The sequence below is a fragment of the Enoplosus armatus genome, chromosome 8, assembly GCF_043641665.1.
Source record: "Enoplosus armatus isolate fEnoArm2 chromosome 8, fEnoArm2.hap1, whole genome shotgun sequence".
NCBI lineage: Eukaryota > Metazoa > Chordata > Actinopteri > Centrarchiformes > Enoplosidae > Enoplosus > Enoplosus armatus.
In genome coordinates this window covers 16,424,199-16,444,841 of record NC_092187.1, presented here as the reverse complement: position 1 = coordinate 16,444,841, position 20,643 = coordinate 16,424,199, and the positions used below count along the sequence as shown (strand labels likewise).

General features: G+C 41.7%; 1 protein-coding gene across 1 annotated transcript in view; it reads left to right on the top strand.

Annotated features, from left to right (window-relative positions):
* Positions 1-20,383, top strand: part of LOC139288497 (dedicator of cytokinesis protein 3-like) — a 51,801-nt gene extending 31,418 nt beyond the window's left edge. Inside the window, exons 18-54 of the mRNA XM_070909802.1 lie at positions 177-348; positions 436-533; positions 1,020-1,103; positions 1,205-1,305; positions 1,434-1,515; positions 1,935-2,105; positions 2,768-2,960; positions 3,082-3,209; positions 3,442-3,588; positions 3,699-3,797; positions 3,907-4,001; positions 4,194-4,269; positions 4,417-4,517; positions 4,617-4,675; positions 4,810-4,958; positions 5,094-5,179; positions 5,294-5,320; positions 5,426-5,521; positions 5,623-5,683; positions 5,789-5,882; positions 8,417-8,565; positions 10,871-10,957; positions 11,219-11,323; positions 12,659-12,800; positions 13,261-13,427; positions 15,225-15,311; positions 15,463-15,642; positions 15,727-15,810; positions 15,919-16,035; positions 16,159-16,301; positions 16,914-17,049; positions 17,334-17,415; positions 17,699-17,814; positions 17,905-17,989; positions 18,076-18,198; positions 18,348-18,430; positions 19,775-20,383. Of these exons, the coding sequence (XP_070765903.1) occupies positions 177-348; positions 436-533; positions 1,020-1,103; positions 1,205-1,305; positions 1,434-1,515; positions 1,935-2,105; positions 2,768-2,960; positions 3,082-3,209; positions 3,442-3,588; positions 3,699-3,797; positions 3,907-4,001; positions 4,194-4,269; positions 4,417-4,517; positions 4,617-4,675; positions 4,810-4,958; positions 5,094-5,179; positions 5,294-5,320; positions 5,426-5,521; positions 5,623-5,683; positions 5,789-5,882; positions 8,417-8,565; positions 10,871-10,957; positions 11,219-11,323; positions 12,659-12,800; positions 13,261-13,427; positions 15,225-15,311; positions 15,463-15,642; positions 15,727-15,810; positions 15,919-16,035; positions 16,159-16,301; positions 16,914-17,049; positions 17,334-17,415; positions 17,699-17,814; positions 17,905-17,989; positions 18,076-18,198; positions 18,348-18,430; positions 19,775-20,383 (4,614 nt within the window). The remainder of the gene's footprint in view (positions 1-176; positions 349-435; positions 534-1,019; positions 1,104-1,204; positions 1,306-1,433; positions 1,516-1,934; positions 2,106-2,767; positions 2,961-3,081; positions 3,210-3,441; positions 3,589-3,698; positions 3,798-3,906; positions 4,002-4,193; positions 4,270-4,416; positions 4,518-4,616; positions 4,676-4,809; positions 4,959-5,093; positions 5,180-5,293; positions 5,321-5,425; positions 5,522-5,622; positions 5,684-5,788; positions 5,883-8,416; positions 8,566-10,870; positions 10,958-11,218; positions 11,324-12,658; positions 12,801-13,260; positions 13,428-15,224; positions 15,312-15,462; positions 15,643-15,726; positions 15,811-15,918; positions 16,036-16,158; positions 16,302-16,913; positions 17,050-17,333; positions 17,416-17,698; positions 17,815-17,904; positions 17,990-18,075; positions 18,199-18,347; positions 18,431-19,774) is intronic.
* Positions 20,384-20,643: the final 260 nt, after the last annotated feature.

Sequence of the window (20,643 nt, the reverse complement as noted above, 5' to 3'; positions counted from 1 at the left end):
GGCCAGTCGCCTGCTGCAGTTGTAATCAGACCAGTTAATGTCGAGAGCCCCAACTGTCTATCCCATGATGATGATGATGATGATGATGATGATGGTGCATTGTTCCATTACATGACTCCAAACTGTCTCCAAACCTTAACAAATCTTCTCTTTCCCCTCTGGTATCCGTCCTCTAGTGTGATGAAAACGCCACCTTCAGTAACCAGGGACTGTACCTGAGTCTGCCCTGCTGTAAAGAGGACTTCAACAGCTGCCCCAACCTGCCGGCCAACCTGCCCTTCCAGCGAAGCCCCAAAGAAACCTTCTGGGTCTCCACCATACTCTGCTCCACCAAACTCACACAAAACGGTAATCTAACACCTTACATGCTCTTCTTTATATGTTTTCACTTCCAATTCAATTCAACTCAATTTTATTTTATTCTTTTTTTATCAGTGGACCTTCTGGCTCTTCTGAACTGGAAGGCCCATCCAGACAGGGTGTTGGACATCCTGGGGCGATTACGTCAAATTAGCGGAGAGGAGATTGTCAAGGTCACTGTCATCACATTATTTATGTATTGATGTAAAGGATGTAAATAATATTTACCTTCTGTGTAGCTGCATGATGTAGTGGGCTTCCTTGACTGCACACTACACAAAATATTTCAAAGATAAAACTTTAAGTGTGACTTTATTGATTGTAGGTGATATAATGGTTATAATATTGTATTCTTATATATTGATTGATCAGATTAGGTATTAAGTTTTTTTGTATTCACAATGCATGTTGGCTTTTTTATTTACTTTTTTTTTTACCTTATTTTATAGTGTTCACAAATAACCAAAGTAAAACATCACTTACTGTGTAAAAACATAAATAATATGGTTTAGAAGTCACTTTATCATTTCAGAATTAAAAAAAAAGGTTTAATTGCCATGTTTTTGGATGAAGGGGCTATCCTTTGTTTCTATTTTAGTTACCGGCAAAGCCTTTAATGTGATGGCTGTGCTGAGTGTTGTTCCTTTTTCTCCCCACAGTTCTTGCGAGATGTCCTGGATACGCTCTTCTGTCTTTTAGATGACAACACTGATAAATACGGGCCGCTGGTTTTCCAGTCACTGGTAGGGAAATTAAAGGAGCACAACTATACTCTACTCTGTGATTTATTTTGCCTGTAAGCAGAGGAAATAAGCATAACATCTATATATGTGTGTGTGTTTAGGTGTTCATCATTAACCTGCTCAGGGACAGCCGTTTCTACCACTTCAGACCTGTCATGGACTCCTACATCCAAAACCACTTTGCTGGAGCTTTGGCATACAAGTACAACATTTACTTAATTCTTTTCACTGAACATGTTCAAAGCACATGTAAAAATGTGAGTTTAGATACCTACGAAGTTACACTTGATATTGACTCATGTAATTTCAACAACAACAATGTGTCTGCAGAGAGCTGATTCGATGTCTGAAGTGGTACATGGACCGCTCGGCTGAGGTCGTCCGACAGGACCACATCCAGGAAGCCATGAGGGTAAAGTATCTAACGCACTTCCTTGCGGTCTGTTCTGGCTCCTTCTATTGGGATTAATTAGTAAGACATGAGGAAATGGTCGAACAGAAGGGCTGATATGGAGTAATGTATAAGGCCTCAGTGAGTGAGTTCCCTGCTGAGAGAAAGGAAGTTATAAAAAACCCTACAGATGGTGACGTGTACAGAGTGAAACATTTCCACATGGTCTTTGAATTTCCTTTTCCGATGAGATTATGTGAAGAGGTGTTCTGTTACGAGATCTGAAAATTGGAAACATTTCTTTTATGGATTTTCTCTGGATGATCAACCCCAACCCATTCAGTGCTCAGTGCTTACTTGTTGTTAGGGGACTTATGGTGTACAAAACGACCTCAGCTGACTGTGTGTCTCCGTCTGCATCCTGCCAATAACCCCCTCAGGCTCTAGAGTACCTGTTCAAGTTCATCGTCCAGTCTCGTATCCTGTACTCGAGAGCCACCTGCGGGATGGAGGAGGAGCAGTTCAGAGCGAGCATCCAAGAGCTCTTCCAGTCGATCCGCTTCGTCCTGAGTCTGGACAGCCGCAGCTCGGAGAACCTGGTGTTCACCCAGGTCAGATAGTTCACTCCTCGTGACAAACATTTCCACTGTTCTCTGCTCTGACGACGTACAGTATGTCACCTGCACGACCGTCCTATTTTATCTTTGGTTATAAATCTTTTTTTCTCTTTTATTCATCCTCTTAGTTTGCATTCATGATTCATGGATTAATTTCTGTTTGTTTCTCGTTTCATTCTTGTCACTTATTTCACTTTTCATCCATTGCATTCTGTTGACTGACGCCCCCACTGTTGCCCCATCCTTGGCTTGCTCTTGGACAGTTTAGGGGTGCGATCAGCTGCATGCCTTTCTGTGGTCATGCTCTGGGGCTCTCGTCCATCTCAGTAAGTCACAGCGCCCCCCTGTGTTGGTTCCGCAATGCAGCAGAGGCTGTGCGGCCAAACAAGATGATGCATTCTTAAGTAACTGATATGCAGTCAGTGCTTTAGATTTGACTATTGTGCTTATGGTTTGAGACTGAAGAGGGAGAAACTGTGGCTGTGAGATAAACTGTGGTACTACATTAAGATCTTGCTGCTCCTTTTAGAAGATAAAATAGCAGGCTTTATTTTGTTTTGTGTCAGTGTCACTCAGAAAAGAGCAATATTTGTTATAAGAGTTATACAGTATGCACACTACAAATTCCTTCTCTGCGTCCTTTGTTTCTCCCCTAGGCAGCACTTTTGAACAGCTTCCCTGATATATTTGATGAGCTGCTGCAGATGTTCACTGTTCAGGAGGTAGCCGAATATGTCAGGGGCACCCTCGGGAGCATGCCCAGCACAGTGGACATCGGCCAGTCTATGGATGTAGTCAAACTGCAGTCCATTGCTCGTACGGTCGAGAGCCGCCTCTTCTTCTTCCCTGGTGAGATGAATGTGAAGGTTTTCTTTCTCTGAAGATACCAAAACAACCATGCATGTAAGCCTAATGTTCATACAGTGCTTTTCAGTTTCATCCTCACTCTTTTCTTTTTCTTTTTCTTCAGAGTCTCGTAGTATTCTGCTGCCGGTGGTTCTGCATCACATCCACCTGCATCTGCGCCAGCAGAGGGAGCTGCTCATCTGTTCTGGGATCCTAAGCAGCATCTTTTCCATAATTAAGACCAGCTCCATGGTACAGTACTTTGTACCATATGCATACTTGACATATTTGACTGCAATTCCCATGTGATTACAAAACTAGTTAAATTTAATTAGTAAATACAATATAAAATGTCCTTTTGAAATATATTGGATCATGTAATACAGTTGTAGCTTGTTAGCACAAACACTAAGGCATTCCCATAAAGCTGCATGTTTGCATCTCTGACTCTGATTCCTTCTTCTACTTGCTCTCTGTGTCTCAGGAGTCTTCTGTTCAGGAGGAAGTGGAGATGATGGTGGAGAGCCTTCTGGACGTGCTGCTGCAGACTCTGCTGTCCATCATGAGCAAGTCTCACTCTGTGGAGACGTCCAGAGGACAACGCTGTCCCCAGTGCACTGCAGAGATAACGGTAAGCTTCCACTCAATGCGCCAATGCTCCATTCTCAATTTTGTGAATATTTTGAGTTGATTCATCTTTTTAAATATGTGTGCCCATACCTGTCATTGTCTTTCATACAGGGGGAGTATGTTTCCTGTCTTCTCTCTCTGCTCCGGCAGATGACAGAGATCCACTTTCACCATCTACTCAACAACTTCCACAGCAAGGAGGAGCTGAAGGTGAGAAGCTCTCTGAGTCACAGAGCTGAGCATGATTACAGCATTTTTACTGCGGCCTGCTTACTGCATACCTTGACTGCATACACTTTCTTAATATATTCTTTGGCAGGAGTTCCTGTTGAAGATCTTCTGCGTGTTCCGCAATCTGATGAAACTGACTATCTTCCCCCGAGACTGGAGTGTCATGAGGCTTCTAACTAGTCAGTGAGTCTGCTTTTCCATTTCTGTCATGCAGTCTTTGTCCCAGAGATGGTAAGGGAATACAGCCAACCATTAGATCAGTCTCTCTTCAGATAATCCTGCTCTGAAGGTGACGCTTGTGTTGCAAATTTTTTCATCTATTTTTGGCAGCTACCTCGTTTTGTAAGCTGACAGTGTAATGTTTGCTTTCTGCAGCATCATCGTGGTGACAACACAGTTCCTGTCTCCGGCGCTGCACAAGAACTTCTCAGAGGCAGATTTTGATTTCAAGGTGTGTGTGTGTCTGAACAGCGGGGACTAGCATTTTGGACAACCTGCAAAATATCTGATGCTTTCCCATAATTCAGTTTCTAAAACTACTGTTAATGACTCAACTTTACATTTATTTACTTTTGTTTTTGTCTGTGGTGTGTGTTAGGTGTGGAACTCCTTTTTTAGCCTCACCGTACTCTACATCAACCAGCCCAGTCTGCAGCTGGAGGCGCTTGGCCCAGCTAAGAGAAAGAAAGTCCTCGACAAGTAAGAAACTACCGTGTATTCATTGTGTGCGTTCTTCCCGACACAGGTTGATTATTTATCTAACTGTCTATACTTTACTCTCCACTCTTTTCTTTGTAGGTATGGAGATATGAGAGTGATGATGGCTTATGAGCTCTTCAGCATGTGGCAAAAATTAGGTGCGTTAGACGACAACAACTCCACACCCTCCTCCCCACACACATACATACATACAAGTATCACACATGCATTTACATTTTTATGAAATGAACCAGAACAGCGGCTCCAATCTATGTGAATCTGTGTAATCCAGGTGACAACAAGCCCCACTTCATCCCGGGAATGATGGGTCCCTTCCTTGGCGTCACCCTGGTGCCTCAGACCGAGGTTCGAAATATTATGATCCCAATTTTTCATGACATGATGGATTGGGAGCAGAGGAAGAACGGCAACTTCAAACAGGTCATTATGACATTATTATGTAATGAGCTGCAGATTGTGTGCCACGGCAGTTGTTGTGATAAAAAACTGACAGCTTTTTTGTCACATAACATACCCACATCTTTTGGCTGAATGTGTGTGTGTGTGTGTGTGTAGGTGGAAGCAGAGCTGATGGATAAGCTGGACAGCATGGTGTCGGATGGGAAAGGCGATGATAATCACAGAGAGCTCTTCAGCCTTTTGTAAGCATCAAACCTGTGTTTAGTGAGCCTGTGAAGTGATACTCAGAATAGTGCTGCTCTCATAGTATTTCCCTCTAACATGCTTCTCTGTGCTGTTTGGCTGTCACACTGCAGGACCCAGCTGTTTGGTCCTTATCCGAGGTGAGCTGTAATGCCCCCACAGCTAAGACTAAGAGACATGCTGATTCATATCTATTTACTTCCTGTGCTCGTCACCTCAACACCTTTCTGTATTTTCTGCTGCAGCCTGCTGGAGAAGATAGAGCAGGAGACCTGGAGAGAGACGGGGATCTCATTCGTCACATCAGTCACAAGACTTGTTGAGCGATTACTGGATTACAGGTATGCTGAGGTTAAGCCGCACATAATAGCACTAAAGGTTTATGTCAAGAAGGTGCAGAGCATTGAGAACCCCCCCCCCCTCCCCTATTTTTTATGTAAAGGGACTGCATGAAAGGAGATGAGATGGAGAACAAGAAAATTGGTGGTTCCGTCAACCTTATGGTGAGACATTCATGTATGTTTGTTTGTCTGTCTGGATTTTAGAAACACATTTCCACACATGGAATAAGATTCTAACCATCTGTTTTCTTTTCAATTAAACCCCAGAACTTCTACAAATCAGAGGTCAACAAGGAGGACATGTACATCCGTTACATCCACAAGCTGTGTGACCTGCATCTCCAAGCAGAGGACTTCACAGGTAACAGAGACACCGGGTCTTTTGTTGTGATGGTGCATGGTTTCCGGCGGAGCCTTTGTTCCGGGTAAAGTGGTATTTTTATCTGGTGAACACAGGTTTTGTAGCTTTGCAAAGCCAACCGACATTTTGGGCTGGCACTGTGAAGCAACAGGTTATGGCCTCGCTTTTGCTTTGCACCTGGAGAAGAAGTAGATCAGAGAAAGGCTTATGGCTGCAGGAAAAAACATGATATGTGGAGCAAAATCGTGGCTATATTTCGCCACACAGGTGATTTCACTTTATTTTAGCAGATTAGATGTCTTCTCAAGGTGTTGTCAGACCGTATTTCACTTCCCTTTAATTTCTATGAAGAACAGGGTGAGACTTATTCACGTCTGGTTGTGTTGAGTCTCAAGGCTTTCCCATGACCAGCCAGTTTGAGAGAAGGGGTGGGAAAATACAAATTGTTTATATCCTTGTTTTATAACTGCATAGTGAAATAATACAAACAGCAGAGATGGAGAGATGTTGCTTGGCTGTAGTGAGTGCAAGGACAGAGACAGATAAACGATAAGAAGCTGCATAATTTACAACTTTGTGGACTGCTGCTCGGCCCACGCTTTTTTCCACACCACGCAGGTAAATTTCGCCTGCTGAAATCCGGTTTGACTGCACCTTCAGGATTGTGTGGGTGTGTACAGACTGTGCTCACTATCCGGTTAATTTTGTTGCTCCTGTTAGGGCGGCACAAATGTTCATCATTAATCTTTATGATTCTTATTAGCACACGGAGCCCCGGTGACCTCCCATACTTCCCAGCATAGCCTCACCCACCTTCAACCTGAGTAGAGGTCTAATTAGAGAGTAACTGAGAACATGCATGAGTGTGCAGGGCCTTTAAAGGAGATAGTTTCAGGCCAGGGTACCTTTTTCTTTTTCAGCAAACAGTTCTCTGTAGATTATCAAAATAAGAACAGCAGGTCTGCCTTCAGCAATCAAAAGAGAGAGTCTGGTGGCATCACCTTATGAAAACTGGTGAAACTCCACCACAGCAGTCTGGATTCCCTGTTCAGCCACAGATGAGGAAGATAGAAGATAAGAAAATAGCATGATGAAAACAGAGACTTGCTAGGTAAATATCACAGTAGAGTGGAGACACAGTATGTGCTGGTAGTTCAACATTAAGACATTAGATTATTGCTCGACTGTCTGAGCACCAGCCCTTTTTATGTTTGTTGTGATTCATAGCACATTTGTCCATTATACATTAGAAAACGACAAAATTACATATTTGAAGGGCGGCTACAGTAAATTTTAATTAGGTCCCGTAAAGCCACTCTCAATCATGTAAGCAGGAAATCAGGGGAAGTTGTCAGTTTATGTAATTGTGTAAATGGCCTAAGTGTTCTTGCTTTACTCACATTATTGGCAGTGGAGGCTTTATTGTGAGCATGTAAATGTAGCCAAATATGACTAATTAAATGCAACCTTATTCATCACTTACGTAAAACAAACAACAGGCAGCTGGCAAGATAATTGAAACACATTTTAGTGTTCTGCAGGGTTGGCTGTGATTGTTTTTATTGTGTGAATCATTGTCTGCCTAAAAAAAACTTTCTTATCTTCAAAGAGGGGCATCGTGTGTCTTTGTTTTATTTTTTTTGTTGGTGTACCTAATGGTTATACTCATTGTCGATGAATCTGCTGATTATCTTTTCAATTCATCTATAAAATGTGAGAAAACGGTGAAAAATCACAATTTGTATGTATTTGTGTTTGTTTTGTCCTTTTAACAACCCAAAGATATTTCATTTATTATTTCATAAGACAAAGAAAAGAAGCAAATCTTCACAATTGAGAAGACTTTTCTGTCAATCGACCAATCGATGAATCATTTCAGCTGTACTCCATGTGACAACATATCTCCACAAAATCAGTTTTCACAACTCTTTTCTTCATTACAATCAACACTCAGGGGCAGGGGGTGTACTGCTTCACAGCCAAGACAGTCAAATCTCTAAGGAACTATTTCAACATGACAGGAGTCACTAAAATTGTGTTTCTATATGTCATTTGTCATTCAGACTTACTTCCAGTCACCCAACAATAAAGTCAAATATTACAGCTGACTGAATAAACTTATTCAAACACCAGTTTCGTCCCATATTCACAGAAAGTACCTTATATGTAAAAGTAATGTAAAACACAAAATGCATAAAATAAAGTAAAGACAAATGTCACAATAAAACAAATGTAAATTAGAAACTGTTTAGAAATGCAAAATAATCAACTGTATTTCCAAACTCAGTTTTATGAATTATGATTTTCATTTGAGGATTGTGCCAAAGCAACTGGGAAAAACTGCAGTAGGGACTGAGAGCAGCTGATCGCCATCTGTTCACAAAAAACTGGACCCAAAATGTCTGAAAGATATCACTGTGGCCACACTGTGCAAACTGTCCAACATCTGAAGCTTTACCAGATAGCAGATAATCACGATGATACACTTTTATTGTGATGACCTATGACCTGTCCCTCCTCCCCTTCAACCACAGAGGCAGCGTTCACCCTGCTGCTGTACTGGGAGCTGCTGCAGTGGGAGGACCGGCCCCTGAGGGATTTCCTCCACTACCCCTGTCAGAGCGAGTGGCAACGCAAGGAGAACCTGAGTCGTAAAATCCTCCACTACTTCAACAAGGGCAAGGCAAGTGAATGTTGATAGCTTTGCCTCTTGCTCCTGTTTTGACTGTCAAAAGTATTTCCAGGCCAGTATTTCAGGGGAATGTCTATCATTTCTGACCCACGCCAGCATTTGGCTGCGCTGCGAGCGAAGCTCACGCAGTAAAACGTGAAAATGGAGGCAAGGCCAAGTTAAAATTTATAATGATGGAACATATTAGTAGGTTTGTGCTGGACGAGTCACGTCAGGCACTAAATCAACTTAGATAAATGAAAGCCACATTAAGTTTTATAGCTTTTTTAAATGTGTTTTTTTTTTTTACAATGTTCAAGTGGCTGTTCTCATCTGCAGTGCAGCTGTTCCCAAACATAATTCAATTTTGCCCTCATTAACATCTGGAGTGAGACAGAATCTTGTCGTCTTTCTTATCAAAGTTTTTACCATATCTTACATCTTTTGCCAGCCCCCAGTGATTTGTATGGCTCTGCTATGATGCATCCTTTTTCATTTATTAGACAAATGTATTTTTCAAAAATAACTTTTGCTTGCACCCATTGAAGTAGATACCTTGAAGTACTGAGTTCCTTTACTGCTATAAAAGTAGTAATATCACAGTGTAAAAAGACTACATTATTAAAGTCTTAAATTCAAAATACTTAAATAAACTTTACTTAAATAAACGCACAGTACATTATTATATGCATATTATATTATTTTATTATTATTAAGGCTATATGTTAACGTTTAAATAGCACTTTGATGTTGTAGCTTGTGGAGGTGGAGTTATTTGAATCATATTTTACAAGATTATCATATGTTTTATTTGTGAAAACTTATCAATTATAGTGAGATAAATGTAGTGAAGTAAAAGTTTGAAGTAGCATAAAATGGAAATACTCAAATAAGTCCCTCAATACCACAGGTTTTATAGCTGAAGCAACATCCTTTCTACAGTGTTGAGAGCATAACCAGATGTGTGGATTATCAAAACAAAATCATCAAATTGTCATTGCTTTATCATTTATCTTATTTCATGAAAAAGCAAGTAGTGAATATCATATAATATAATATAAGTACAAACATGTAGCCTTTCGTCCCATTACCAGTAGGGTCAGATATCTGCTCGAATGTGATTTGCTTCCTCGAATAGCTCCTCCCTGACTGGTATTCATCCACAAAATTAAATTAGTTGACTGGTCTCCGTGCTTTGGAGAGGACAATGCCCTCCGGACTCTGGGAGCAGCTGAGAAGGAAATAAAAGTGGCCTCTCTCATTAACTCTGTGTCATCTCTAGTTGTTGTGTACCTGTGGAATCCCCTGCTGTGTGTTCAAATTCATCCAGGACAAACACCATTGAATTAATGGTGGGAAAATGATGTAGAGGCTGGACTTTGAAAAAAGAAAAATCTATATATATACTTCACATTGTGTCATTTCTTTTTTTTACTGCACAGTCAAGAAAAGTTCAAAAAAATTCAAATAAGGGTATAGAACATGTCAATTTTATTTAAAGAAATCTATATAGCTTCTCCTCTTTTAAACATGAATAGTTTTCTCTGCTAAATGTATTAAAATTACACAACAACAAAATCATTTTTAGATCACTTTCTTCCTTTGTCTTTCTTCTTCTTCTTCTTCCTCTTCTTCTTCTTCTTCTTCTTCTTGTGTTTAGATTTTTAACCTATGTTTAATGTATATGTTTCCTTAAGTACATAGTATATAGTACATGACATCTCTTTTTCATGTCATCACCTTGTCATTGTTGTTTTTTAATGTGTTGACAATAATATAGTTTTGTGGGGGGGAAACAGTTCAGCAAATGTAACGATAATAAATATGCAGCCCAATGATAAACAGTATTTATTAAGCAGCTCTTAAAACTATGTTACAAAGTGTGTTACATAGTAAAAACAAACATAAAACAAATCAGCACAACAATGGAATAAAATCTAATCGAATTTCTGCCCGTATGACATGTAAAAAACATAAAATCATACATTCACTTTTCACATAACAACTTCCTGGAAACAGAAAAAGAAGTCCGACATCAGATTGACCTCTTTGCAGTGATCGCACACATTTTGAAGCTATATTGAATTCCAAATATGATATTCCTGCTCTTCGCTCTGACCTTTGGAATATAATTATAGCTCAGTGGGCAAACAAGACTTGATATATTCTTCTCATGTTTAGGATGCTGCTGTATAAATCTGTCAGCTGTCTCTTCTTGTAGTAAATACGTGTATATGTATCAACTTTATATTTTGTATCTAGAATTCCTTATAGAGGATAATTAAGCTTTAATGATTTCTTCCATATGACTTTGCAGTGCTGGGAATATGGGATCTCTCTCTGCCGGGAGCTGGCTTTCCAGTACGAGACTTTATATGATTATCAGAGCCTCAGCTGGATACGGGTAAGTAAAGTCTTGCATGCTTCCTGTTTCTGCTGTTATTATCAAACAAGCATCCTCTGTGATGCTGGAAGGTGAGATTTGTCAGCTCCCTCTTTCATTGTCATCCTCTCATGCAGTGTGAAGTGCGCATGGCATCAAACACAATGTCCTAATTACCTGTTCACACCCACACTCATCAGGAAACGCAGAGGATTCAGTAATGTGTGTGATTAAATCATTATTCATCATGACTCTTTTTGCATGTTTGTCATTCTGTGACAGAAAATGGAGGCAGCGTACTATGACAACATCATTGAACAGCAGAGGATTGAACCAGAGTTCTTCCGAATGGGCTTCTATGGCAGGAAGTTTCCTTTCTTCCTCAGGGTAAGACTTATTAAATCTAGTCTCATCTCGTCTATCCTGACACAGTTATGATTCTGCTGATGCTACACGGATCCTTCATGCTTCAGCAGGAGACAATGTCAGCTTGTGCAAGACAGAAAGCCGGGACGGGAAGTGGATGTTGAAAATTAGACGAAACAAATGAGTAGCTGTGAATATAGCCAGGGAGTGATGCTGAATCTATTCCTAGCAGCCTAGTGCAGTTCTTACTTACCTGTATGTTACATACAGTGTACAAGTTGATCCAGTTTAGCACACTGGGACCTCCAGTTTGTAAGTGGTATATTGGTATGAGCTGGTAGAAAGATCAGCGGCAGGGTGTGCTAAATAATACGACTAAAAAAGGTGGGGCTGATTAGAAATGATGGAGCTGCATGGGTTTTCCCTCTACCAACTATTGATATCATGAACTTCATCATAGTCTCAATCTCATTTCATTTAGTGGTTCATTTAACTAATTCCAGTTTTCATCTAAATGTGAAATTTATTATTATTATGTCATTGATGCCTTATATAATCAATATTTTTATAATGACAATGTGAAAGGGATCACTCGTCGTGATAAACCTACAGATAATTATCGGTATCAACTTTATGGAGCTTTATAGTGAGTTTCAGCTCATTGTTTAGCTGTCCGGTCCGCAAGTTTACTGTTTTGGTTCACTCTCACGGCTCTCATAGCGTCATTTTTGGGAGCAGTAGGCAGCTGAAGGAAACTCTAAAAACCCACTGTACCCAACCTTCCCAGCACCAAACTGCAGAAAGACACAGTTAGCGACTAGCTGGTGAAAAAAGTGGAGCATTTAGCAGCTAAGGGGCCAGACATTTCTCTCAGAGCTTAACAGAGAGTGAATATTGGACTTACATTCACCAGGTGGCCAGACACACGACTCCAAATGAATGATAATGTTGTTCTGTAAGTGCAGGATGTGTAAACAAGCAACTGTTTGCTAACAAGTTTGCAATATCAACTTAAAAGGTGACGATATGTCAATGTTGTGTTCACAACTTGTTTCTGCTGCCCCCAAGTGGCCACCAAATCAGTTTAAGGCAGCAGGAGATGTATTATATTATTCAGCTGGACTGCATTAGGAATCCAACTACATTTTTGCGGTTTTATCTACTAGTATCAAAACACCTAAAGTAGTACAACTAATACTAAAACAGCCTAATACAATATACAACTATATAAAAATCCAGAGCACTACTTCACTGGTTAGTTTCTAGTTCACCAGAGGCCTCAGAGTCTTGTGCAACAGTCTCTCATCTGCGTTTCAGTCTGGAATAAATCCAGCTGTTGTCTTCCCCTTTCTGCAGAACAAGGAGTTTGTCTGTCGTGGTTATGACTACGAACGGCTCGAGGACTTCCAGCAAAGGATGCTGGGGGAATTTCCACAAGCCATCGCCATGCAGCATCCCAACCAACCTGACGACACCATCCTGCAGAGTGACGCTCAGTGTATCCTACTCAGCTTACGGGGCTAAAACTAACAATAATGTTTATTACAAATTACTGTATAGTTTATATTTTATTCTATTAAGACTCTGTTGACATGTAAATTTGCATGTTTGTCTGTGTAAAACCAAAAAGATATTACATTTCTAATGATCAAATCGTCACATTTGAGAAGGTGGAACTAGTGAATATTTGGCATTTTTTAATCGATTAATAAGATCGATCAATTGTTTCAGCATTCAGCATACTGCATTGCTGATGTATGTGTTAGAGATTGTTACAGATCAAATGGGAACACTGTTGAGGTTGATTTCCAGAGTCAGACAGTGAGAGCAAACACTCATTGCTTTTCCGTTGACTATCCATCCCACTCTTCCTCCTCTGTGAATATGCATGTCTGTCTGTCTGTCTGTCTGTCTGTCTGTCTGTCTGTCTGTCACTTCCTTGACACGCTGGCTTCTAGACTTGCAGATCTATGCGGTGACTCCAGTGTCAGACATCTCTGATGTGCCTCAGCTGGAGCGTGTGCCTGAGAGGATCAAGAGCTTCTACCGCATAAACAATGTCAGCCGCTTCCACTATGACAGGCCTTTCCACAAGGGGCCCAAGGACCGCGAGAACGAGTTCAGGGTACGGTGAGCCAGCAGTGCCGCTCTCAGTCCATTTCTGCCTCACAGTTTAGTTTAAAAAACATGAAATGGATCAAACTCTGTGGAAAGTGCAGTTAGATTCAGGCAGTGAGTTTTTTACATACATTTTTTAAAGGATACAGCAGGTCTTAAAGGTGATATAAGTCAAGTCTAGTGAGGTCAATTTTATATGTATAGCCCAAGACACCCTCTGTCCTTACACCCTCAGTCCTGATGATGAAAAACTCCACAAAAATGTATTAATTTCATGCAGGAAAAGATGGAAGAAACCTCAGGAAGAGCAACAGAGGAGGGATCCCTCTATAGATGTCGTGTGTACAGAACAGACCAACGTAAAATTACAGTACGTACAATCAGGATGACAAAATAAATACATAGATTCTAAACATATCTGAAAAATATAGATCTGCGACGATGTTGAGCAACTTCAGGTGTCGCCGTAAAACAAACGGGGTCAGGGAGAGGAAGTGGTTTTCAGAAATTTTACAGTATTCTCTGTGAGGATATAAGTACCAGGCTTGATAGAGAAATATAAGGCTTAAGAAGATCAGACAGGTATGAAGGGGCGAGCCCATTTACAATTTTGTACGTCATAAGAAGCACCTTAAAGTCTGATCTGACATGGATAGTGAGCCAGTGAAGGGAAGCTGAAATTGGTGTAACATGATAAAATCCTGACAACAGAACGTTACAATAATCAAGTCTGGATGAAACAAAGGCGTAAATTTGGTTTTCTGCATCAGCTACGGACAGAAAATACCTAATTTTAGCTGTGTTGGAGAGGATAGGATCAAATGTACCACCAAGACTCTTGGCTGTCAAATTTTCACCACAGATTTATCTGATGCACTGGTTTAGTCACATCTGATGAGCTAAACGTCACTGTGATATTGAGGGGGTCTTACAATACAATCACATACACTCACATGATTTTTGAGTCATTTATCCTTGACTCATTTGATCCTCTGTAGGTAGTAAGTTGTGATTTTGATATTAGGTATTCACCCAATGACTTCCTTGTGTAGCAGTCTTTCTAATTATGACTCATAGTAGTCCCTGCCTGAACCACAGGCACATTAGTCATACACACTGCAAAATGATAATGTTGTTGATAATCATAATGGTAATGTGGAAAGGTTTCCAAAATCATGGCAACATGAGCCAGAGTACGAAAACTGCATTAGGTCAACTGCAGCTTCTGTATTTACTGCAGGATTATTGTATTGTATTTAAGGCTACAACTAATTATTATGATTATTTTCATTATTGATTAATCTGTCAAGTTCCCATCACAAATTTTCCAGAGCCCATGAAAAAGCATCAATTTTTCACATTTGGAGAAATGGATGTTTATCAATGTACCTTGAGAAATTACAGTTTTAATTTTCTGTCAATCAACTAATCGATTCAAACAAAGTTTTTTTGATGTTGTCACTTTACTCACCCTCCTGTATCTAGTACAAGTACATCTAACAGTGATTAAAAAACCTACAACCTGCAGGGCTTTAGAGACTTGGACCAGACATGATACTGTACTGTAGTTTCCTCTGACATAGTAACCTAAATCTGGAATCAAACCACACCAGGGCTTTCCACTTTTACTCTTCACTGACTTGACCTACATGCTACACTAAAACACTGTTGTGAGGTATCACTTTGCCCTGCATGGTTATTTATCTACTACACACAGTCATTTCTCCACTAGACTGCATGATGTTACCAGAAGTGGTTGATAGTAGACTGCATAACCTCTGCTCTCTCTCTCCATGTTTAACAGAGTCTGTGGATCGAGAGAACAACCCTGATCCTCTCCCGTCCTCTCCCCGGGATCTCCCGTTGGGCGGAGGTGGAGAGGAGAGAAGTGGTGAGGAGCTCATTCTCTATCATCTTATAGTTTTCTCTCTTACAACAGATGTGAAGTCAGCTTTGTAGCCATTCTTCTGAGGGAGTGTGTGTTAGGTTGAATAAAGTGGAGTTTATCATGAATTAGGGTGAATGTGTATATTTATTTCCAGGTGGAGGTGAGCCCCCTGGAGAACGCCATTTATGTGGTGGAGAATAAGACCCAGGAGCTGCGGACTCTGATCAGCCAGTACCAACACAGACAGCATCATGGCAACATCAACCCGCTCAGCATGTGCCTAAATGGGGTCATTGATGCTGCTGTGAACGGAGGCATCGCCAGATATCAGGAGGTAGAGAGAAACTAATTTGATTTATGAACTGAACTGGTGTTTGTGAGAGATCCTCATCTTTTGACTCACTCTCTTCCACAACAGGCCTTCTTTGATAAGGACTACATCAGCAGTCACCCCGAGGATACAGAGAGGATCACACATCTGAAGGATCTGATGCAGGAACAGGTCAGACTGAGCTCTGAATTTCATCATACGTGGAACTGCTGGTTTAACAGACTCGCATGATAATGATGGTGCAAATGGTGCTTTTTTTAATCTGATTTGCTGGAACAGGTGCACATTCTCGGAGTGGGGCTGGCTGTTCACGAGAAGCTGGTGCATCCTGAGATGCGTCCCCTGCACAAAAAGCTTGTAGACCAGTTCCACATGATGAGGACAGGTTTACATCATGTGAGTAGTCCCACATGTGGCTCAGTTCTGACAAACAGGCACTTTGCCGCTTTTGCAGAGAGTTTGTTGCCATTTATGCAAGTGTTTCAATGCATGTGTGAGCAGTGTAAATATTCAGAGCAGTACATGGTTGGGTCCCAGCAGGGTGTGCCCGGCGTGGATCGGTTCGGCCCTGCAGGCTGCCAAGGGGTCAACTCTCCCAGAGGCATCCTCTCCTCCCACAGCCACATGAGCCCTGAGAGTGTGCGCCTCATACACAGACACAGGTCAGTCACACACACACACACACACACACACACACACACACACTACAGCCCAAACCATCACCAACCAAACTGTACTGCACCCCAAAATTGACAATGAAAAGTGTGGTCAGGCTTTAAAGTTCAGACTTAAAAGTATTTTTTAATTCCACCTTTCCATGCTGTTCATAGTCACTTGGGGCCAAAGCGTATCCCAGCATGCATTGGGCGAAAGGTCGCCTCTCTATCACAGGACCAACACATTTAAATAAACACCTTAACACCAGAATTTCTTTTGGGCAAATAGGAAGGATATGCAGGTCCCATTTAGAGTTGCAGCCCCACGTGGCCATTCACAAGATGGATGTATTGTACATTAAGACATTGCTTAGAGCAATTTTACTACTTTAACCAGCATATATATTAGAAGCTAAAGCTCTTTATAGGTCAATGATTTGAATCCAAAATGCAGTATGAACCAAACCCTTTAACTTAACCCCAAGTGTAACCACTATAACAGCACAGGATTAACGTCCTCTCTTGAAATGAAGACACACACACACACACACACACACATTCATGAACACACAGAGATAAATGTCTTTTAATGTCTCCAACACTGTCTCTGTCCTGCAGCCCTCTGAACCTTCAGGGTTCGATCCGTCACTCGTCCTCCTCCCTGTCCTCTCACACATCGAGCGAGGCAGGAAACCTCGTCATAATGACCGACGGCCTGATGGGGGAGCACCCCGAGGAGGCATTACACATGCAGGCAAGGCTTGAAATAAAAACACACACTGGCATGAACGTAGTGGAAATGGTATGAATTTGTATTACACATGATAGAGCACAAATCATGAAAACTGGTCTTTTCAGGATGTAATTATTATATAACATTACTTTTGTGATTATCAACATCGATACTGGAACTATAACTGTATTTAATGCTACTAATTTGTTTCCTGTCTTACAGACAAAGTATAAAATACAGATGCAAGATGTTCTCTAGTATAGAACAATGTTTTTGCTATATTTAAAATATATTTTGCTTTGCAGCCGAGCCCCTCCTCCTCCAGCCTTAGCTCAATTCGCTCCAACTCTTCCCAGATTATTAACTCTGCTCCCTCCAGTGCCAGAGGTAAGTAAGAGAGTCACACCAGAGATGGACACAGAGACTGATATGACTGTATACACCTCATAATTTCTATATCTGTGTATATTATATGTCTTTATGGAGGCTTTATCAATCGCAGATGCATGAGAGTTAGAGAATATGTTTCATAGCCATCTCATAAATTATATGTAGAAGGTAGCAAGGCATAAAATACCTGTATTTGTAGGATGACAAGGCATCTCTGTTACATATAATGAGGTTGCTGTAAGTAGAAATAGTAAATGTTCCATGTCTTTTGTCTGTCCAGGCTCTCCGTCCTTGCCTGATAAGGCCAAACACAACCGGGAAGTGATGATACTGTTGCCGTCTCATCGTGAGAGGGTCAACAACTCCATGTACTACAACATGGCAGAGAATGGACAGGTAGGACAGAGCTACAGCACCATCATGGTGTAGATCATACCAGATGCAAAATGTGTTTATAATTGTTATACGCTCTGCTGCTTTTTACAGAACAACCACATGCAGCGTGCCTTACTTCAGCAAGTGAGCCCCTGTAAGCCGTGTGCAGATCCTCACATGAATCTCCCGGAGAAAGGTAACACACAAACCAGGTGAAATGTTCAGTATGTACATGAGATGCATGCAGTGTATGTTGACATGTTTGTGTATTCTCTCCTCCAGTCTTTCCCAACGCTCCCAGCAGCTGGAGTCTGGATGGAGAGAACAGGGAGCAGGTGTCCTACATGCCAGCTTCTACTGGAGGGGTAATCATGCCCCCTGTCCCACCCAGGTCCTTCCCACCAGGTACTTCCTCCTTTTCCCTCATACTCATGGTTTTACGTGGGTTAGAGAAAACCTGACCTTGTAAGATGTAGGTGTAGAGATGCTTTTTCAACGGCATGAAACAGCAATGTATAAATTAATTATCACCTCATATGAATTTCACTTTGCAGGACACTTCCTGATGCACTGTGATGCGTTTCACCACCAGAACAGCGACCCTCCCCCTGCCCTGCCTGTCCGTTCGCTTCGAAAGGTACAGCCATCTGAGAAATATCATATGTGTAGTCTTGACAACAGAATTTGGACAAAATATCAGACACAAACAGCTTTGGAGCAAATGTTTGGTTTCACTATATTATGCATATTGATTGCTTAGTCAGTTTTGCTGAAGTAATTATAACTTTATTTCCTGAAACATGTTTTGGCTACCACGTTTTGGGTAAAAAGTGCTCATTCTGCAGAAATATGTCCCCTGTGACTGATGTATTATTATATATGACATTATTAGATTGTCAATACTGATGCATCAATGTGTGTGCAGCATTTTACTACTTTATATACAGATAGCTGGATTAGTCCAGTGGTTCCAATCCTAAAGGCCCAGAAGATAAATCTGAGGGGTTGTGACATGACGAGACTAATAGAGTATCTTTTGTAAAATATTGGATAATTTTACCTCTTTATGCCTCTTATTGTTATTTAAATGAAACAATATGACATCATAGACAAATGTGCCAAGAGGCCCAACTAGACACGTTTTGTCACAAGAGGTCACAAGACAAAAAGGTTCTTGTGTGTGTTGTATTTTATAAGCTTTAAGGTTTTATGTAAAATATCAATATGAAAAGTAACAACAGCTGTCAGGTAAATGTAGTGGAGTAAAAAGTACAATATTTCAAGTATGAAGTAGCAGAAAATGGAAATACTCAAGTAAAGTAAGAGTACCTCTAAAATATACTTTCATGAGTAAATGTACTCAGTTACTTTCCAGCACTGTTGTTGTGTTCATCTTCATTGGATTATGCACAGCCAAACTGTGACTCTATGTATTCCACCCACTTTTCTTCCTCCTCATCCGCCTCCTCATCCTCCTGCCTTTTCCCTTTTCATTCTTCTCGATATGATGTTGAAATTGTAATCTCAGCTTTGGGGAAACACATTTATAACTTTTCGAAATGAGACTTTCAGTCTTTTGTCATGGTAACCCTGCCTTCACGGAAGCTCCTATTTCCCAAGTTGTCAACTCCCACACGCTGCCTTCACTTACAGTCAGTTTATTAAATATACACTATTGCAGCGCCTGATGATTGAGAGTAGGCACAGTATTTTCTTTCACTCCAGTAGTCAAGTCATAATTACAAAGCCATTACAATGCCTCAGTGTTTGAAATACAGACAGTGTCAGAATGATGGAGTAGTTGTTGACTCTTTATCTTCTTTCATTTGCAACTTGTATTTCCGATATTTCTAACAGCATGTGAAGGCATAGTGTTGAAATTCAGGTTGTTGTGACAACACTGGGCACTCCGTCCTTTGCTGTAGATCAAGAGAAATATACTCATGACACCCATTGTCTCTCTGACTGTTTCTCTCGCCAGTCTCCTCTCCACCCGATCCCTGGCTCCCCCACCAGTCCTCAGTCAGCTCTGGGTGGCAGTAACTCCACCCTGTCAGGCAGCGCCAGCAGCGGGGTTTCCTCTCTGAGTGAGAGTAACTTCGGAGGCCAGTATCCAGACCCTGGCCCCATCAGGAATGATGCCTTAGAGCCTCTTCCCAGTCACCTGTGGTCCCCCCCTGACGAGTACCTGGCCTCTCCCTACCTGCACATCCACTACGGCGGACCAGAGATCGACTCCGTGGACCCGGTCCGTCCCTTCCACTACCGCAGCCCCGCCTCACACCCGCACACCCACCCGCATCCTCACGCTCACGCCCACCCCGGGCTGGACAGCCACTCCCACGGGCCGCCGCCCCACCACCACCCTCCCACTCACGGCCCTCACCACATCCCTTACCGCAGACCTCAGCCTCCAGCTGTGCCACCTAAACCCTACCTGAGAGAGGGCTGCATCCCTGAGGAGGACCTGCCCCCTCAGCCCATCCCGCTGCCCCGCAGGATCTTCCACTCCCCTCACGGCCACAGGGAGGACCAGGGGAAACACCCCTGGGAGCAGTGCATCAGCGAGGAGCACGAGGAGACTCAGTGATGAGGAGGCTCCAGCTATATTTCAATTAGAGCTTTCTTCTCCTTGTCTTCTTCCCTTCATTTGCACTGAGTTAAAGGAGCAGTAATAGGAAGAGTCTCATGTGAAGCAGTGGAGTGTGTTCATTTGACCCGTCCCGCTCTGTGATTTCATTTCAGTGCACATGAAGGAAAGAAAAGAAGGAGCGAGCCTCGATGAAAACTACAGAAACTACAGGCTCAGCTGCTGTCACTGCTCCGCGTGGCCTCTTCAATATAATTAAA